The sequence below is a fragment of the Sinohyriopsis cumingii genome, chromosome 9 (assembly GCF_028554795.1).
Source record: "Sinohyriopsis cumingii isolate HCF-2022 chromosome 9, ASM2855479v2, whole genome shotgun sequence".
In the NCBI taxonomy this organism is placed as follows: Eukaryota; Metazoa; Mollusca; class Bivalvia; order Unionida; family Unionidae; genus Sinohyriopsis; species Sinohyriopsis cumingii.
Genome location: NC_142969.1, coordinates 89,122,816 through 89,145,242, shown reverse-complemented (window position 1 = coordinate 89,145,242; position 22,427 = coordinate 89,122,816). Strand labels below are relative to the sequence as shown.

The window sequence follows — 22,427 nt, the reverse complement described above, 5'->3', positions numbered from 1 at the left end:
TGTGAATCGCCTTCAAAATCAGATATGTTGGTGGGTAAGCATTCGCATCTAAACCATTCCAATTTTCTGGAAAGTCCATCGACCACCCATGTCTTCGAATCCGGGACTTGTGGGAGAAAGGTTCCCACAAATAGAGTCACCATTGATCAATCCCAGTGGCCACATATGTGAGTGAAATTCAAGGGATGAAGCGACTCAGTGTTTTGAATTAGTTGATTCTTCTGGGATGGAGAGTCCAGTAATACATTTAGTCGGCCAGGAATATGATGCATTTGCAGGTGGATTTGTCACTCAAGACACCATCTTATACAATCCCAAGCAATAATGAAAATGTCTGAAGACTCGGTTTACCCTTGGTGTCTAAAATAATTCAACACAGTGGAATTGTTGGACATAATGAGAACGCCCTTTCCATATGGTTCATCCTGCCACTAATGAAATGCTCAGTATGGCTTCCATCTGCAAACGATGGTCCTCAGTGAGCCACACTCCACTGGCCTCGTGGAATGATGAAAGGAGATGTGCACCCTGGACCTCGGTGCTTGAATCTGTAAACACCGCGATCTGTGGAGGTTTTACCTGCAAGGGAACACACAATGTGAGTTAACTGAGGTTGTCCCATCTTCCAAGCTGGAACCTCATATATGTGGAGACAGTTATAGGTTGGTTCAGTTTGTGGGGTTTCATGCCATTTTTCAGCACATGATGGACCATACGTGGCAGCCAGTATAGTTCTTTTGAGGAAGAACACAAGAAGAACCACTGATCAACAGGCAACTACTGGCAAGCTTTCCCATATACCTGCATTTGCCAAACCAAAACTTCAACCCACTTGGACATACATGAGGTGTGAGTGATATGTAAAAGCAAGCACCTCAGACCACTTGGTCACCTGGGGCACCTTATAATTTGGTCAAAAGGGCAATGTATTCGCTTCTATTGGGACAACATGATGATTGTAATGATCTCAAAAAGGGTCGCCTAGGACAACAAGTCTGCCACACTGAGTAAACCCAGCAGGCAAAGAACTTGTCAGGGTGATCTGTATAAGAACTGAAACCATCACAGAACTGAAGTTAATGCCCATTCCTGAGGGTGACTCTGTTTTGAAATCCATGCCCAAATGGATAAAATGCCAAGTTGGTATGTTTATTGATTTGTCTTTGTTGACAAAGAATTCAAGGCAGACAAGGAGAATAAAATGTAAAATGGCTATCGTGTCTTGTTCCAAGCTATAACGCACTTGTATTTTTCAAAACTTTTTTCCAGGTAGTCAGAAATTGTAGCCATGGCGTGCTACTGAAATAGGCCATGACCCTGTCCATAAGAAATTATGCAGCAAATTATTCAGTTTTCTTTAGCACACAATCCTGGCTCAGAAAATAGTATCACACCAGTCTGATAGGGTGCACTAAAAACCTGAGCTGGTGTGTACAAGCGGCACCTTCATGTGTCAGCATAACAAAGTTAGTACAAAATGCAGAAAACGTTTGTGAATAGGAACGAACAAGGAACGACTTGAAAGGTTGGAAACTTATAGCTGAAAAATATTTGCCTTCAAATACTTGCTTTAATGAAGAATAAATTCCAGAATAATTGTGGGATGGTTTGCGAGGTCTCTCCTGAGAGAGACTGTGGGCTTCAACACGAGTGGAAGTAGCAACCTAAGTACTCATGGGATTTGGAACCAATCATTCTATCAAGGAGAGATCACTCTAAATGGAACCTTTGTGGGCTTATTAGCTGATAATATTTAGCAGAGAGGGCTGGATTAGCAATGTGTCATTCCCACCATCACTCCCAATTGAACTATGTTTTACACAGTTTGCAGAAGGCATAACTATTGCCCTTTCTACTAGCAAACATGAACAGCCAAATCGTGCAGTATGATGCGATAAGCTGCTGTACTCATCTCTTCATGTCTTTGGGTTAAATTTTTTTTTCCACCACTCGCTTCCCCAGAAATGTATTTCAAATTCATTTTCCAAACCTGACTCAGCCATGATGCTGTTTACACTACAGATGGAATACAAATAAATCTTACACATGCACAGTGCATGGCGTTTTGCACACGAGCCCTCTATTTAATACAAACCTAACTAAGGTCTAAGGTAAGCTGATTTAGCATTATTTTCATACTTCTTTTGCTTATTTTCATTCTAACATGCTAATACAACCATTTAGTATTTTTAACTCTCGCAAAATCAGAGTTGGCACTTGAAAGGCATATTTATGTATTTGCTATTACTTTCTCTGCACAATGTGGAAGAATACGGAGGGTCCACAGGTTTGATATATGTGTATGATTTAGTTTAACAGATATAGAGAATCTTACAAATTCTGGTCAATCTCTTTAAAATCTTTTGTATAAAAAGCAATACAAGTACATTACTGTATATACATACTTACAAGTCGAATCAAACTGTAAACTGCACAGACCCAGATCTGCCACTGCATAATGCACTTGTAGTTTTTTAGGAGTAGTCAGAAAAACAAACATCAAGACCCTGATCTGCCAGCACATTATGCAATGACAGATCAGGGTCTGTTTTACTTGCAGTTGTACATTGACTTGTAGTTGAGTATATACAGTTGAGACTCGTCAGCGTTGATGTAGACTAGTTCAAAATACTGGGTTGTTATTGTTGTTGTTATAGGGTTTAACGCCATTTTTCAGCACAAGATGGGCTATACATGGCGGCCAGTATAACTGGTGGAGGAAGAACCATGGAAAACCCAGGGAAGAACCACCGACCCACGAGAAGCTACTGGCAGGCTTTCCCACGTACCCACGCTAGCAGAGCCTTGGACTCGAACATAAAGATAGAAGTGAGATGGCAGTGATCCGGAACGGTGGGCAGTTTAGACCACTCGGCCACTCAAAAATACTGGGTAACAGAATTATACTGGAATAGATTTAAAAAGACAGCCACTACTTGAAGCAAATGGAAATAGTTAAACCATAAACAAAGAAGAGAGTCCCAATTGTTTGTTTATTTTAATAGGTTGTATGAAGCTTTTTGAAACTATTGGGCAATGAAAGACATCAGTGTTACTGAACTGACTTTTCAAGTTGCCTAATAAATCATCAATATTAATAATGCATATATTGTCAATATTACAATAAGTTTTCAAGGTAATAATTTTACATTCAACATCCAAAATTAAACAAGGTATCTACATGTATATACAGGACCTGCTTTAAATTTTCCATATTAGTTTCTGTACTGGTATTTCAATGTTGCATACTGGTTTATGTATCAGTATTTAAATTTTCCATACCAATCTATATACTGGTATTTCAATTTGTGCATACCAGTCTATGTACTGGCATTTCAATTTTCCAAACCAGTCTATGTACTGGTATTTCAATTTTCCATACCAGTCTGTATACTGTATTTAAACTGTCCATACCAGTCAATGTACTGGTATTTCAGTTGAATATCTAGCTTAACCGTAGTATAGTTTCTTTTACATTTCATATCATGCTACAATTATTACTGTAGGAATATAAACATTTTAATGTAAAAATGAATTATTGCACTATAAAACTATTAAGAATTAATATGTAGACATTTCATCACATAAAATTTGACAGCTGTTCCATTTCAACCTACGTGGTACACAGTAAAGGCAGTTTAAAAACAAATATGCCAAAACAATTACTTGAAATATTACTATAATTGAAATTCGTGCATATATGACCTTTAAACCCTTACTGAGGATACCATAGAAGAGAAGCAATAATCATACCTATGATATTGGCAGAGTGCTAGAGTGTAAGAGTTGACAAAATATTCTTTGACTTAAGTACATTATGTTAGTTGATTTAACTGAGGTAACACAAGTGTACTGATTCAAAATGCAAACAGACTGTCTTTGGGTTCATTTCTACTATATATTAAAATGTTGCAGACTGTGTGGAATATGGGTACGAACTTGACTAAAAAGATTCATGCAGCACACCGTTGACAGATTTCCCCAAACGTGCAACTTTTATTTTTATGGAAATATTTGCAGTGTATAATCATTTGGTTCAAATTATCATCAGAAAATAATCTTTGCTTAAGAAAAATTAATCTGTGAAAAACTTAATTTTGGTGAATGTCCATCTATATTAATTTCATATTTTATTGGGATCTCATATAACACAAGCTCTACATGTCTTACCTTATTAGCTGCATCTTTTGAAGGTGCAGGGCCTGGTGGTCCTGAAAATTTCTTTTTCAATTCCTCTATTACTGCAGGTTCAATCTTTTGGAAGAGTGGAAAAGGCTGTAAAAGAATAATATTTAATAAATCAATGGATACAAATAATGTAATTGGTGAATGCAGAATATTACAAATGGATCACACCACTGTCAAGTGTGGGTCATGGGGCATGAATGACTTTTATTATACAATGTCAAGATCTATAGCATAATGTTCATGTCAACTGGATCAAATGATTGTTCTGATGACATTTCCAACTTCAAACCATTCTTGTACATGCCATATAGTCATGAAACTGAGCACAAAATGGAATTCATGTCTAATTTCAGAACTTGTACATGTTTTATGTCTAGATTTATATCCTAACTTCGGGAATGTAAGTCTGATTTTTATATTTGTAGGTTTCTGGCTAAAATAGCTTTTGTGTTCACTATTTCCATGAGGATGAAAAGAGGTACACCAGGAAAGCCAGTTTCAAAATATGGCTTTTAATTAATGTTTACAAAACACTGCACAGACCCAGGTCTGCCGGTGCATTATGCGATGGTACATCTGGGTCTCTGTAGTTGGACTGAACTTATCAGTGAGCATATATTGTATACAATAATAACTCTTACCTTTCCCATTTTGTGCCCTGAAGGTAAATGGCAGACAAAGTCCTTATAGATGAAATAACATTCCTGTGGTGCATTCAGCTGCTCCTGTATGGTTCTGCTAACATCTGGCATGTATGGTTGAAGCAGCACTGAGAGAAGGCATCCAATGTTGGCACATAAGCTGCACACAGTGCCTGCTTTACACCTGCAAATAGAGTTAAAGAGTGTTGCAGTGTCATCTTTTCAATAAATGTACAATGGATCCCATTTACAACTAAATCTGATTTGTCAGTTTTTGAGAACATGATAAAGGGCTAAATCAAACCAATATCTAACTGAAATTTAGATACCAATATCCATTACCTTCTGCATATTGTGTTATCAATTTTGCTTTAGCAAGCTACTTTCACTGGTCTCGTGTTTTTTTTTTTTTGTTTTTTTTTAAATGTGAATGATACAGTACTGGAGGCTATGAACCCAGCTCAAAGAGATGGTGATCGAAACAGCTAAGTGAGTCATGAAGAAATCCAACAATATACTGATATGAAAAACTCCAAAATGTTCTATAGTGCCAATAAAGTTGTTCATGGTCCTTCCAGATTCGGATCCACACCATCTACTCTTAGAAAATGGCATAATAACCATCAAAGACATCGAAGGGATTAAATAAAGATGAAAGGAACATTTTAGTCAGCTCCTCAATCACCATCTACTGTCAATAGAGCAACAGTGTAACAAATCCATCAAAGACCAGTTTGTGAAGAGTTGGAGTTGCCCCCATCTGAGCAGGAAGTGTGTATGGCCATTGAACAGATGAACTGTGGCATAGCACCAGGTAAAGACTGAATCCTGCAGAGATATTCAAGGCTCCCGGCACAGAAGCATTTGAAGCTTTCCATTATATCCTCACCAGTATCTGGTACAAGGATGATATGCCTGCTGATCTACAAGATGTCACCATATCTCACTGTACAATAATAAATGTGCTAGAGCTTACTGCTACAGCTAAAAAGGAATCTGTCTGCTCTCCATTTCAGGAAAGATTCTTGTCACACCATCCTGAACAGACCTGTTGCAATCATTTCAGAGAAACTGCTACCTGAACCACAGTGTTGAATCTGTCCAGGCCGCAGGACAGTCAACGTGATCTTCAGTGGGAGGAAAATAGAGGAGAAATGCATGGAACAGCACATACATTATTTATGGACCTCACCTAGGCTGTCAACTCTGTGAATAGAGAAGCCCTGTAGTTCTCCTTGGAAAAATGGCTGACCTAGAAAGTTCACCACCCTTATCCAGTTGTTCAATGACGACATGACAGGAGAGGTCTTGGCCAATAGCAAGTATGGATGGCACTTTGGCATCTTCACCAGAGTGAAGCAGGGCTGTATGCTTGCTCATATGCTGTTCAACCTTTTCTTCAACCAAGTCCTACTCCATGCCGTGAAGGACCTAGGCATTGGAATCTACATCAAGTATCGCCTTGATGGATCCCTGTTTGATTGGTATCAGCTCATTGCAAGAACAAAGACAATGGAAATATTACCTCTCGAAGCTGTTTGTAGATGATTCTGCACTTATGGCACACAAGGAAAACCACCTACAGACCACTGTGAATAAGTTCTATGAGGCATCCAGGCTGTCGGATCGAACAATAAACCTAGATAAAAAAGAAGTATTCTTTCATCCAGCTCCTTACACAAACCCACCACAACCCACCATCAAGACTGAGGAGAGACAGCTGAAGAACGTGGAGAGCTTTACGTACCTTGGACGCACAATATCTTCAGATGGTTTGCTGGACAAGGAAAATACAGCCGGATCTGGAAAGCAAGCCAAGCCCTAGGAAGACTTCATGTCAGAATCCTGCGGCAAAAAGACATTTTGGATGCCCACCAAACTCAAAATCTATAACGCTGTATTCCTCACATCCTTGCTCTAAGCCTGTGAAACCTAGACCGTATACTGCAGGCATATGAAGCAGCTCAATCTATTCTGCGTGTGCTCACTATTGTCAATCATGCACATCTGATGGTAAGACAAGTTGTACAACATAGAAGTCATCAACAGGGCCAGTGTTATTAGCACTGAGGCATTGCTGCTGAAAGACTAGCTTTGATGGTCTGGCCATGTCATTCGGATGGAGGAGACCATAGTACAAAAACAGTTCTTCTACGTTGAGCTCAAGCAAGGAAAACAGAAACGAGGATGCCAAAGGAAAATGTACCAAGACAACTTTAAGTGTAAGCGGTAATGGTGTGGAATCAAACCCAGCGAGCTTGAGGCCTCAGCCAAGGACCTGTCTACCTGGTGCACACTCGTCGCGAACTGGTGTAGGATAACCACAGCCAACGACTCACAGCCTTGAGAGAAAAACGGCACATTGCAGCAACCCAGACCATCATGTCTATATACCTACCATACTCATTCTGTAACATCCTGTGTGCATCCAGCTTTGGCCTCATGAGCCAAATGCATAGTCACCATGGGCTGCACAACTAGTGTCATCAGACACGTAGGACAACTAAATATCTCATAGAAGTGTGATGGAAACAAAGGAAAAAAGTAATTTCTGCAAGACGTTCAAAGACAATTTTACAATAGAACCTTTAATAGCAAAGTACATGCCCAATCAATTTGTAATGGTAGTATATTCAGGTATTAGTAGAGTATGGTTAATTTGGGAAATTACTGACGAGCTGGTCTCAATGACCATTATTTACTTATTTGAGCAACATTGCCCATGACCTCTGACTTTTAAACTCCAGACATTTTAAGTTTCTTTATTACTATAAGTGCAAGATATCCACAAAGTATGATCAATAAAGATACTTTACAACAAACGTTATTCTGCAAAACCAATTTTTCTACAAGTTAGGACTTCCATGACCATTGATCTTTTGAACCCATAATAAACAGGCATCTTCAATACCTTAAATGCCAGCTCTCCATTAACTTGACTCAAGGTATGTTGTCTAAAAGTAAAGCTATTATGCAAAAAAGAAAATTCTTATTTCATTGACAGTGAACTGAACCATTAACTTTTTGATTCTGAAATTAACAGGGTCCTTAACCAAAGTGCAAGCCATAACTTCAGAAAGTGAAGAACTCAATATATTATGGAGAAACCATTTAGTTTTCTTCTTTCAGTCAGTGACCTAACCTTTGGACCCCAGCATTAATAACGCTATTAATAATACTGGAAACCAGTGTGAAGGATCCAAAGATCATATCTTTCTCTCTTGCACATGGTTACCATTAGAGCTGGGTACCATGAAAATCTTGTACCATGGTATTTATGAACATACTTTGATACCTACCATGGTATAACATAATTATATTAGGGACCAACAATTTCATGTTCTGGGGCAGGGGCCTGATATTATTTTAGAGAAAATTCCACCTGTCAAAAGCTGGAAACATATCTTGCTCTCATATATATCAAAATAACACAATATGACATTCATACTATTATTGGAAGAAAACAATACTGAAGAAAATAATATATCTCAGCTCAAAAGAAAATCGCAGCCCTGCCCAATTGAATGCTCAGTACCTTATAGCAGATGAATTTGCTGTGTGTATGATAATTGTTGTACAAGGTGTGATCTAAAACCTGTAACTACAGTGACTTGATTAAGTTAGCAGTAGAGCTGACACCCAGTAAAATACACTGTGATGACATTAGAGATCTTGTTGATACAAATTGGAATTGCTCACATCGAAACAATACTTTTGATATAATAGGCAGTGAAACGTTGAGTGAGATGTCAACACCCTGGCAAGATATGTATCAGAGAGGGACAGTATACTTAAAACACCCTGAATCAATAAATGAGAAAATATTTAGTGGAATTGATAAATTATGTACAATTCAAACAGAATGCAACTTCTCTCTTGAAAATCTTAGGATGATTTGGAGTCTCACAAAGGAGTACATATCCTTAGCACATTACCATATGCTAGAAAATGAATAACAACTGACATCTATTTTTTACAATTTGGATTTGAACATATAATCTTTAACAAGATCCGATTTGGCCACCACACTGGCATACATTGCACATGTCAAACAGGTGATCAAAGGATCATGAATACAATCATATTTGTAATATTTAAAATTAATTTGTGCCAAACACTACTGCTTTGTGAAATATTAATATGAGTTATTTTGTCAAGTAAAACAAAACCTTGCCACTAACAGTATTAATTTCTTAAGATCATCACTCAGAAATTTCTGTACATTCCTAACTGAAAGAAACTACTGAAGTAATGGTACAGTTAGAAAGTACCGCGGTATGTTCCACCAGGAAAATATACAGCAGTACACTGGTAGGCTGGTAATACCACAAACCTCAAGTTACTGTGCAGACATCGTGATATAAAATAGCCAGTTTGTTTAAATCTAGGAAGCTGAAGATGGCATGGGGATGGACGGATTGCCATCGATGGACAAATGTAAAACATTACAGCATTCACCGAAACATTTATCGATATTTAAACCTACATACCTGTCCTCCTCACTCCCTTTAATCAGAACCTATAACTTGTATCCTAAATACGTCCTCCTCTCTCGATTTAATCAGCACCATGACTTTTATCTTACACACCTGTCCTCCACACTCAATTTAATCAGCACCCATGACTTGTATCCGACATACCTGTCCTCTTGATTGGCTTTAATCATCACCAATGACTTGCATTCCTAAAAATCTGTCTTCACTTCCTTCAATAAGCACGCAGTTTGTATTCCTACATACCTGTATTCTTCACTCCCTTTAATCAGCACCACCATGACTTATATTCTTGCATACCTGTATTCTTTATGCCCTTTAATCAGCACCCATTGTTTGTATTTTTATGTACCCATTTTATTTACCCCCTTAATCAGCACCCACAGCTTGTATTCCTGCATATATGTTTTCTTCACCACCTTTAATCATCATCCATGGCTTATATTCATACATACATGTATTATTCACTCCCTTCAATTAGCACCCATAGCTTGTATTCCTACATACCCGTATGTTTAACTCCCTTTAGTCAGCACCCATGGCTTGTATTCCTACATACCCGTATGTTTAACTCCATTGAGTCAGCACTCATGGTTTGTATTCCTACATACCTGTCTTCTTCAGTCCCTTTAATTAACACCCATGGCTTGTATTCCTGCATGTACTGGTTACCAAGTCTTGAGATGTTAAGGATGTTCCGTATGGAGTCCCTTAGCCTGTAAAATGAGTAGTAAATTAATTTCTGTTATTTCCTTGTGAACATTATCCATATACCTAAAAGTCAAGCATTTACTAATTTTATTATGAAACCGAAATTTAGTCAAGGTGGACACTTAAACTTCAGATTGAATGCTTGAAATGTGAGAAAATATAACCTACTCAAACCGCAGTAGTAGTGCATTCTAAAAATTAAATGTCATTAAAAATTTCATAAAATAATCTGACATGGTTTTCATGAGATTCCAGTTTTGTCTGCCTATTAAATCACTGATTATATCAATCAACTATTGACCTGATTCATCAGTATATCACATACTTCAAATATTGAACTGATTCATCAGAATATTACATCCTTCAACTGTTGTCCTGATTCATCAGTATATTACATATTTCAACTATTGTCCTGATTAATCAGTATATTACATATTTCAACTATTATCCTGAATCATCAGTATATCACATACTTGAAATATTGAATTGATTCATCAGTATATCGCTTATTTCAAATATTGAACTGATTCATCAGAATATTACATCCTTCAACTGTTGTCCTGATTCATCAGTACATTACATATTTCAACGGGGGCCCCGAGTGGCCGAGTGGTCTAAAGCGCTCTCCGTTACGGGTCACTGCCATCTCACCTCTGTCTGCGTAGGTTCGAGTCTCGGATTCAGCCAATGTGGGTATGTGAGAAAGTTTGCCAGTAGCTTCTCGTGGGTCGGTGGTTCTTTCCGGGGTTTTCCCGGTTTCTTCCTCCACCATTAATACTGGCCGCCATGTATAGCCTATCGTGTGCTGAAAAATGGCGTTAACCCAACAACAACATCTTTCAACTATTATCCTGAATCATCAGTATATCACATACATCAACTATTGATTTGATTCATCACTACATTACTTCAAATATCGACCGGCTTAATCAGTATATTAGATACTTCAACTATTGTCCTGATTCATCAGTATATAACATACATAAACTAATGAACAAATTGTGTGTTTGCAGCATATTTCATTATGATTAAGCAAAGAAGGAAGAGACAGCAAAGCAGAAACTCTGTAATAAAAATAGATACTGTAAGTACATAAACAGTTGCAATTCATCATTAAAAACAAAGCAATTGTCTGCAAAAAATGAATGTTGCTTCCTAGCTATTCAGTTTCTTTCACACATATATGTGCTTGCTTTTGCTACAATAATATTGGAAGACCTCTGTATGCATTTGTCTTGTATTTGCTTGCTATCCTTATTTTACAGTGTGTGATTCAAAGCAGATGAAAAGACAACAGCACATACCCATATCTACTAGTTCACTGTAATGGAATATGCCATTTGCAATTAGGCCTGCATTATACAGGAAAAATAATTCAAATCTGTTCTTACTTTGCCTGTTCCATATTCTCGATATACGTGTGAAGCTCACGATTGATCATGGCCAGTAGATTGAATTCCTCTGCTGTCAGATCCATTGGCTGAATTGTACCTTCAAAGTTGCTGTCCACAAACTTTAGGGCTCTGAAGAAAACATAATGACGCATTTTCAACCAATAATGAAATGTATCAGACAAAAAGAGTGGGGATATATAACCATCAATCAGTCAAAATGATAAGCATGTATAACAGCATGTGGGTACAATATTGGCTGTGTAGCGTCAAAGTATCATCCAAATGACTTTATGAATGAACGTATATATAAAAATAAACAAAAAGATCAAGATTTATAAACCTTCAACAAAGGCAAATTCAATGATTGCCATCATTATTTCACACTATTTACTGCACACGTCAATCCAAAACAAACCAAAGAAGAGCACAAAACCACTCCAATGACCCAAACACAAACTCCATTACATGCATGACTTCATGTTTCGACACAAACACAAAATCCATCACATGCAATTCTTCCTGTTATTACCAAAACAGAAAATCCCACATTCACGTCTTCATGTTATGACCCAAACACTAAATCCAACATATGCATGTCTTCCTGCTATGACTCAAACACAAAATCTATACAATATGTGTTTTCCTGATAAAACACAAAAACAAAATATCTGACTGCAATGACCCACACACTAAATCCATCACATGTATGTCTTACTGTTTTGGCCAAAATGAAAAATCCATCACATGCAGGTCTTCCTGTTATGATCCAAACACAAAATTCATCAAATGCAAGTCTTCCTGTTATGACCAAAACACTACATCCATCACATGACAGTCTTCCTGTTTTGATCCAAACACAAAATCCATCAGATGTATATCTTCCAACTATCACCCAAACACAAAATGTCTTCATGCTATGACCCGCACATTAAATCCATCACATTCAAGTCTTCCTGCTATGACCCAGACACAAAATCCCAAATGCATGTCTTCCTGCTATGACCCAAGTACAAATTCCAACATGTATGTCTTCCTGCTATGACCCAAACACACAATCCAATACATGCAGGTCTTCCTGCTATGAACCACACACAAAATCACAGATCTAAGCCTTCCTGACCTGACCCACACACAAAATACACCCTATGTATGCTTTCCTATTATGACCCAAACACAAAATCCATCACATGGAAGTCTTCAAGTTTTGACAAAAACAAAACATCCATCCCATGCAAGTCTAAATCCATCACATGCAAGTCTTCCTTACAAAAACAAACAATCCATTACATGTGTTATCTACCATCTGTTACCCAAACAGTACATCCATCACATGCATGTCTTCCTCTTTTGACCAAAACACAAGATTGCACGTAAGTCTTCCTGTTATGACCAAAACACAAAATCCATCACATGTATCTCTTCCTGTTATGACCGAAATACAAAATCTCATCACATACATGTCTTCCTGTTTTGAACCAAACACAAAATTCATTATGTTCAGGTCTTTATGCTATGAACCACAGACTAAATCCATTACATGAATGTCTTCCTGTTTTGACTAAAAACACAAAATCGATCACATGTCTACCAGCCATGACCACATAAAATGTGCCACATTCATGTCTTCTGTTTTGACCCAAATACAAAATCCATCACATGCAAATCTTCTTTTTATTTCCATGACACAAAATCCATCACATGCAAATCTTCTTTTTATTTCCATGACACAAAATCCATCACATGCATGTCTTCCTGTCATGACCGAAATACAAGGTCCAACACATGCATGTCTTCCTGTTTTGACCCAAACACAAAATCTTGCGCATGTATGTCTTCCTGCTAAGACCCACACAGAAAGGCCCACATGCATCTCTTCCCGCTATGATACAAACACAAAATCCATCACATACATGTCTTCCTGTTTTGGCCCAAACACTAAATCCATCACATGCAGGTCTTCCTGCTACGACAAACACAAAATTCATCATATTATTGTCTGCCTGTTATGCTCACACACACAATCCCACATGCATGTCTTCTTGTTTTGACCCAAACACAAAATCCATCACATGCATGTATTCCTGTTTTGACCGGAAAACAAAATGCATCATATGCAGGTCTTTCTCTTATGATTGCAAATGAAAACATCTGAAATGTCATTGTAATGTCTTACATTTAACCTCTGACCACCTCCAAGGGGTTGGAGTCAAAATGGGACCATTTCTATGGATGGTTTCCACAGAAATAAGATACATATAATTTCTTAGTCTGTCAGCTTAGGAGATTTAGCAATGGACAGAGATAAAGATGGGCGGATTGAAGGAATTACAACATCCTCACTGTGAACTCTTAAGTGTGGGGATATTATGGCAAAAGTGGGTTCAGCCAAGTAAACTCAAACATATCAGTACTGTGACAATCATTTTGGGATTGAAGAATGAAGCCAAAAGTCTATTAATTTACTTATTTTACAAATTAATTTTACTAATATGATGTGTGTGTGATTTAGATTTTCAACGTAGCTTTAAATAATCTTAAGTGTGGCAGTTTATAATGATGTCTAGCACTGGGGCATCATGCCGCAGACATGCAGCATGATGTCCTACCCAATCACATTATCCTGAGACCAGGCCAACCAGTCATAATACTAACCTCTTAATGCTGAACGCCAAGCGAAGCACATGTTTACACAGGTTTACAATATAGTATAATTTAATATAATATGATAATCAGCTTTGTGTGAACATTGACTAAAATACAGGTACAAGTAATTTACACAACCTAAAGTCTTCAAGTGATGAAGATTATGAAAAAAGGAAATAAACAATTTTTTTGGCTCATTCCTTAATTTATAATATTTAAGGATTTCCATTTCCTTTGCTCCCTCTCTGTGTCACCATTGTCCTCTTATCTGGTCACAAGATGGCAGGTACAACAATCGAAAAAGGTAATTAATGATATTTCTTCTTGTCTACCTGTTGATAAAGTTCCCAAGGTTGTTTAAAAGTTCAGTGTTGTTCTTCAACAAAAAGTCATCCCAACTAAAGCTGCTGTCCTGAAATTTAATTTGAAAAGATCAAGTCAACTGTTGCATGTTTGAAGCATGGATCATTATGTAAAGAGTTCTGGACCGTTACATTTATATACCTATCATCCAGCATGGTTTAATAACTGTGCATTTTACCCTATTAACCATGCATAAAATCAAAACACTGTGACTTACATCTCTCTACCAATATTTCGGAAATTTTCACCCAAAAAACGCCATAAAATTTATGCTCAGTTATTTCATGACATTTTTCAAACTTACCAGATTCAAATTTTCAGAACATGTGTGCCCACCCTGTCAACCCAAAAGGTATAAGTGAACTATTTTGTTTTTCAAAAAGGAAAAAGTGTTAAAAATTGCTATAATGACATGAAAATCTGAATAGGTTATCTACATATGCATAAAAATGCAAAATTTACTTTGTATACCTCAAGAGGTTTCGACTCAATCATGCTAACAAGGTATTGTGTAAAAAGACAATTTCCAAAAAGTAAAACAAAAAAATAATTAACCAATTTGAAATATTGTATCTGTGAAAAATGGAATGGCTCCGAATTCAATAGTTTTTGTTCTAAAATAAAATTGGGATGGACGTACAGATGTGCAAATGTACAACAAACAACTGCAAAGCAATATGCTCCCTTACTTTGCAGTAGGTGAATAAATACTCTCACTGTACATAAATAACAGGACATTGAGCAAATGAGGTTGTCTTGTTTTATGCAATCATTCAATTATAGTAATAAATCTTACCTGTGTTTCTGGCCTGATATACAACAGGTAGAACCTGTAGATGTCAGCAGGTATTCCTGTTTCTTTAGCCTGATCACCAAACACACCTGCGCCCCTGCTCTTGGAAAACTTCCCATCCTCATAGTTCAAGAACTCTGAGAATATACAATACATGAAGTGCCTTTTTTAAAGCACGAATGAGGGTTCTATGACAAGAGTAATTATCATTTGCATGAAATGTCCGGTACAGTCACACTTTGGAGAAAAAATTGACCCTGGCATGCATCTAGCCTATGTTTGCAGGTTAATGCATATTCATGAGTAAAGTTATCTTATCTTGGGCAGCCATGGATGAAATGATATATCTGCAGATGTTTCCTTAACCTTGTGATGAGTAAAATCTGACAAAAAAATAAGATATTTCATGCTAGGATATACTGCATTATGTAATATAACAACCTTATTGAAAGATCACCTCTCTAAAGAGAAAACATTTTGTTGGTTGAATGAGTGTCTAGTCTCTCAAGACCGGTTCACTCTTTCGGCATTATTCATATTCAAACAGGAAAGCCTTGTGTAATGACTATAGGTCTTACACAATGTAACGATCAAAAGAAGAAAGAAAAAATATTAGTCAAATTCAACAAAGAACTTAATTATCTAAGTCACAAACTGAAAATGTAAGAGACATTATATGCATTATGAATTAAATCCCAAATACTCCTAAATGTCCTAACACAAGTCCAAAAGTATAGAATATTTAAAAGGAATGCCAATAATCTTGAATGTCCTCATGCGCCACAATGCTGCAATCCAGAATGTTTTTGAACGAGTTCTCAATAATCCCAAAGTAGTGTTTTAGTCCAAAAAGTTAATAAGCACTTTGCAAATCCAATCAATAATTTAAACAAATAATTCCTATCAAAGTATATCTGAAGATAACTATAAAATCTGATCACAGATTCCCAAAGACTGATATAAAACAGGAATGAATACTAGTTTACCCATATACTCTATTTATACAGACTGTCACCTGAGCTATTATACAACAGAATGTTCTGCAGAACTGATCATTTCTAAGGACAAAATTCACTTACTCATAAACAAGGTTATGTCTTGAACTTACATTCAAGTAAACATCTAAAGACAACAATCAGGTAGGGACAACCCTCAATCACAAACAAAAAACAAAATATTGATATACATTTTATCTGGATTTCCTACATGTCAAACCAATGACAAAATATTAAAGTAAAACAAGTGACCATAAATTCAAGATCAAAAGGATGAGAATGCATGCTAAAGAAGGAACTGTATTAGCTTCATAATGATTCAAAATATGAAGAAAATCCATCCAAGGGTTATAGAAATATAAGCACAAACAAAATGTGTCTACAACTGTGACATAAAAATAAGCCTTTCTCCCAAGATCCCAAGGTTCAAGTGACCAGTGCAGTGCTGCACACAGGATGTCAAGGGCAGGATACACTGTATCCTTCTCTCTCCATATATGGGGACCAGTCACCATTTTAAATGTACAAATGACAATAATAACATATAATGCACTTATATGCCATAAAAATGATAATCTTTGTAGCTTCAACATTTTTGCCATTTCAACTTTGTGGTCTGCACTGTCCTTTCAAAATTTACATGAAAATGTACAATTTAGCAATCAACATTGTATCATTTGTTAAAAAGCTCATGAAAACATTATCTGGTTAACCTGAAATGAGATCTACCATGGAATATTTCATTCCAGATATTGCTCTCTCATTTACCTGCTATCATTTATTATAATAAATACCTATGATTTCTAAATGATTTTTCTTTCTAAACTAACCATTAATATCAAGACAAACTGTTCACATAAATGTAGTCATCCTGTCAACCTTAAATTAAATTAAATCTTCCTGGCCATTGAGGGGGGACGTCAATCTCGAAATATGTTACACTAACGGCCGTCAGATGTGTTCAATTGCATCCCCACCAACTGTCACAAACTTGGAATGTTTTCTTTGCCAGATACATCTTAAAGTTTATCACCTTTTGCAATTTTGGACATTGTTAGCGCCATTAAGACATATCTGGACATGGGACAAAAATTGCGCAACACTGCGAGTGACCATGTGAATTGTCCTGGTTACATAATGATTTATCACATGAGTTAAGAAAACAAATCATGGGCATTAGAAAATATAAGCATATAAAAAGACTTTAACATTACTCTCCGCATAAATGTTTAGAACTGCTCATAATCCAAGGTCCAAGTGCCAAGCATGCATATCACAGAATGAATTTTCTCAGATTCGTAATGATCCATGCAAAGTGTGAAGACAATTAATTTAGTCATATAGAAAAAAGTGGCCAATAAAAAAAAAAACTTTAAAGAAACCTTAATGCCAATTTAATATCGTGACCTTGATTATAAGGCCAAAGGGGAAAGCAAATAATGAATTGTCTCCATAACGATATATTCAAAGCATGATGAAACTCCATCAAGAGGGTTAGAAAATATAAGCAAATAAACAAACTTTAACCCAAACTTTATATGAATGTGACAATACGGCTAAGATCATAGAGGAAAGCAAAATTGTACTAAATGATTTGTCTTAGCTTCATAATGATTCATCTAAAGCATGAAGAAAGCACATCAAGAGTGTTATGAAATATATGCAAACAAAATCCAAAAACTGAACAAATTGGATTACGCAGCTTTCGCCAGAAACATGTTTTGTATTGCATCCAACTAACATGCACTCAACAACAAATGTGCATTTTATATCTCTCTGTCTTTATTTGTATACTCTCTCTACCTCTCTCTCACTTGTACTCACAGAAAATGAGTACTAGCACACACATACTGCTTGTAGCAATCTACTTGTTCAAACACTCTCTTGCATTTATGGTGAATACATGTGTCCAATTAATCTGGCAGAGATATAATTCAAATGGACATGACTAAGATACAGAGAAAAGAGAAATGGACATGTTAAGAAAGACATATCTAACCTGTAGCTATCATGTGATTTACAATGGTGTAACCGTCATCTGCTCCCAGCAATGTACAAGGGAAGATAACACTGTGAAACGGCACATTGTCTTTTCCAAGGAAGTTATACAGCTCCACCTGTATAAATTTTCGATGAAAGCAAGCAATCATTAGGTTAATTAAAAGAGGAGTTTTAAAAGATAGCCATGTGTAAATTAATAGCTGTCATGTTAACTTTTAATTTGGGATTGCAAATGCATGGATAAATATTTCCCTTACCACTTTGCCCACCAGCACTCAACCCCATGTGATACAAATTAAAACATATCCCCTCACTCCTTTCAATATCTACTGGTTCATTTCTTATTATCACAACTTATTTAACTCTTAGTATGTCCTTCATGCTTTGTGTAAGAACTTTTCTTCTTCCAGATAAAATGAAAATATGTATTTAAACAGTGATTCAATCTGGAGAGGAATTAAGATAAAAATAAATGCAATTTTTGTTAGTTCTTAAAACAGTGGAGGAATTCATTTTTATGAGCAACTACATTATGAAAATGTAATAAATGTATGCTCCTCTTTTAGAAACGATTAGACATTCTTCCATAATGATTACAATCTCACAACTGAATCTTGAAGATAGACAATTCAGATCACTTTAAAAAAAGAAAACTGTTTTTAGATGTTGAATACATGCTGGGAAATGGTCTGATGGTCAATTGAAAGTTACTGCTCCATCAAAGAAAAGATCCTGGACATTCATTGTTCTGTCTGCAATATTATTATTTCATGCATTGTTGTGGTTTTATTGAAGATAACAATTTTGCAGCACCTACATTCATGGAATTGGGTAAATGGTCATATTGTTTTCAAATGATTACTGCTCGTTGTGTCCTTAATCAGTGGTTTGCTGCAACCACAAGCTCCACAAAACTTGGTACCACCACACAATAAGAATGAGCTCACCATTTTTATAAACATAAAAAGTTACTTTCTACAAACCTGTTGTGGATTTTTCCACCATTTCTTCCAATGGTCAGTGTAGTTCGCAGTGATTGAAATGTATCCAATAGGAGCATCAAACCACACATAGAACACCTGTAAAAAAAAAACAACAAAAGAGCAACTACGATGACTTGCCATCACAAATTCCCAGCCACAGACAGTAGTCAAAATTCCACCTATCACATACAGTTAAACCTGTTCTAATGGTCACCTTTACTCAGCGGTCACCTGTGTTCACAACCATTATAATTTCCCTCTGGCAAATTTTCTATACAAGCGTCCTGTATGTAATCACCTGCCTTCCTTGGCCAGGAGTTTCCTAACCAAAAAATGGTTTATCCATGCCTAAAGCAGTCACAAGAGAATATCCATTCTGACTGTTCAATCTACGTACACTGAATCTTTGCTCAATGATGAAGGCATTGTTTATATAAAGGAATATCAGGTGAACTGATATGCAATCATTTCTTATACACTTGTTCTCGTAACTCCAGTTAGTTCCACTTACAGTGTCAAAAAGTGTCAACATGTCAAATTCAAAAGCGAGGCCATTTTTATGAGGAGTGGCAATAACAAACTTGTGTTAATGTTCGGACGATGTCTGACAGACAACAGGCCATCCCATAAGCTCTTCTGATCTATGATCAATGTATGAATAGCTATCAAAATACTAATACTGGATGTAACATGATTGGTATCCTGACAGTCAAGAGTCACTGAATTTAGGTAATAACAACCTAGTGTTTTTGTTGATTCTAATAAAATCTTGCTATCAAATTAACTAAAGACATTGATCTTATCTTTATCCTATTGACAGACAAGACAACACAGTTGGAGTTAAAAAGTATGCAATTTATGATACCGTGCACATATCACAGACTTTCTGCAAACTGGTCTCCTTATTAACATACAAGACATAAAACCTGCTGGTAAAAAGTGTGTAACTCATGTTATGCTGATACCATGGACACTCTGCAGACCCTAGAGACCATGAGATTCAAAATTCAAAGAAGCTTAATTAAATAGGCTTTTCTCTCATCTACATGGAACACCAAAATAATATAACTTCAACAAAAATGTTCGCAGAAAAATGAAAATGTATGGAAAATCATCAAAATAACATGACAAACAATGTTTAACCGAAACATTTACAAATTCTTTCATTTGTGGATTGCAAAAAATCAAATGTAAATGTCATAGCTGATACCTGTGTGTGACTTTTATGTTAATATACATATCCATTCTGCATTACTCTTAGAAGAAACTGATTCTATTAACATTACATAAATATGTCAAAGACATATATAAGATAACTTATTCTAAAGCTGTGCACATTTTTATATATATTATTAGTTATATTTATCCCATCTAAACCTGGCTATCATCCTGCATCCTAACCCCTGTTTTCCACCTATGACAAACTATATCCTATGATTTGTATGTTGTTTTCCACCTATCACAAACTATATCCTATGAGTTATATCGTATTTCCCACCTATGACATAATATATCCTATGAGTAGTATCTTCTTTACTACCTATGACATAATATATCCCATGAGTTGTATCTTATTTACTACCTATGACATAATATATCCTATGAGTTGTATCTTATTTCCCACCTATGACATAATATATCCTATGAGTTGTATCTTATTTACTACCTATGACATAATATATCCTATGAGTTGTATCTTATTTACTACCTATGACATACTATATGCTATGAGTTGTAACTTACTTCCCACCATGACATAATATATCCTATGAGTTGTATCTTATTTACTACCTATGACATAATATATCCTATGAGTTGTATCTTATTTACTACCTATGACATACTATATGCTATGAGGTGCAACTTATTTCCCACCTATGACATACTATATCTTATGAGTTGTATGTTCTGCTTAATGTTATCTTTTGTAATCACAACAATATGATAGGCATAAACACAGCTAACTCAAATTCTTACCTTATCTGTATAGCCCTCCAGAGGAACAGGGGTTCCCCACTTCAGATCTCGGCTGATACATCGGGGCTTCAGACCATCACGTATCCAGGCATTGGTGATTTGTTTAGAATTGGATGTCCAGGTTCCTTCTTTGAACACTCGATTCAGATGTTCTTGTAATGTGGGCTCAGCCTGAAGCAATATAGACACAGGGGTGAAATAACAAAGAATGTAGGAAATTATACTGATCATATTGATAGTTTTCACTACATTCTACATTCCATTGTAAAAGACATGCATTTATGTGCTGTAGTAAAATAGTGAGTTTTCTGATTTTGTATATAAGGTAAAGAATAAATATGTCAATATGTCATGGATGTCCCTGCAATATAATGCAACTGAAGGGTATATTTTCTTAAGGTCAAAAACATAATCCATTACATTTGTTTGAAAATATAGTGAAAGTGACCTACATCATTATAATGTAAAGCCTCGTACCAAATTTATTTTCTTTCCATAAAATCTTTAAAAAGTTATTAGAGTAAACACAATTACGATGCAACTTAAGGCCAATGTTCCATGTCAACCAAAAGTCCATAACTAGGTTTTGAATCTACTAAGTCCCATAATGGTTATTGTGCAGAAACATATTCTCTCGGGATTTTATGTGACGTGACATGATGTGACATGATGGTCTAGATTGGTTTGGTGTTTTATGGCATAGCATCACAATTAGGTGTTTTAGTGTTCATGGCAACTGGAGAAAGTGCCTTGCCCAAAGGCACGCATATGTAACCAATCTGGGCTGATCCAATGGTTTAATTTAATCTGATTTGTTTTATAAAGGATTTTACTAAAAAACTAGGAAATTCACTAACCCCCTCAAAGAGGGAAGGGGTGTGCAACAACTTACTGTGGTCGGGGTTACACATCAAACTGCTACTAGTTTTTCCTAACCTACCATTTAATTGGGTTTATGAGTAAACAGTTTCCTTTTTTCTCTCTTCCCCTTCTCCCTCCGATCTAAAGGGTTTTATTTTTCTTGATTCCTTACAGATTCAATGTCATATCACCTTTATTTGGTTAATTTCAACCATCAAACTGTTTAGGTACATGCTCATTGGAACTTTGTATTGTAACTGCACTTTTTCATTGAGAAATTATCCTCATTTCCTCAGTAACATGAACATTTCGTCTGCATTGTTCACCTGCTTCAGCAGCAGTCCCCTCTTCATCATTTCAAGTTAAACTGGAGCATTTCTGTCC

At 36.2% G+C, this 22,427-nt stretch overlaps 1 protein-coding gene across 1 annotated transcript in view; it reads right to left on the bottom strand.

Moving 5' to 3' along the window:
* Window positions 1-22,427, bottom strand: part of LOC149792206 (methionine--tRNA ligase, cytoplasmic-like) — a 74,317-nt gene that overhangs the window by 7,689 nt on the left and 44,201 nt on the right. The window contains exons 14-22 of the mRNA XM_089970712.1: window positions 21,183-21,353; window positions 19,206-19,301; window positions 18,221-18,338; window positions 15,230-15,363; window positions 14,403-14,482; window positions 11,425-11,556; window positions 9,934-10,038; window positions 4,830-5,013; window positions 4,171-4,275 (exon numbers count right to left, since the gene is read on the bottom strand). Coding sequence (XP_089826838.1) covers window positions 4,171-4,275; window positions 4,830-5,013; window positions 9,934-10,038; window positions 11,425-11,556; window positions 14,403-14,482; window positions 15,230-15,363; window positions 18,221-18,338; window positions 19,206-19,301; window positions 21,183-21,353 — 1,125 coding nt within the window. The remainder of the gene's footprint in view (window positions 1-4,170; window positions 4,276-4,829; window positions 5,014-9,933; window positions 10,039-11,424; window positions 11,557-14,402; window positions 14,483-15,229; window positions 15,364-18,220; window positions 18,339-19,205; window positions 19,302-21,182; window positions 21,354-22,427) is intronic.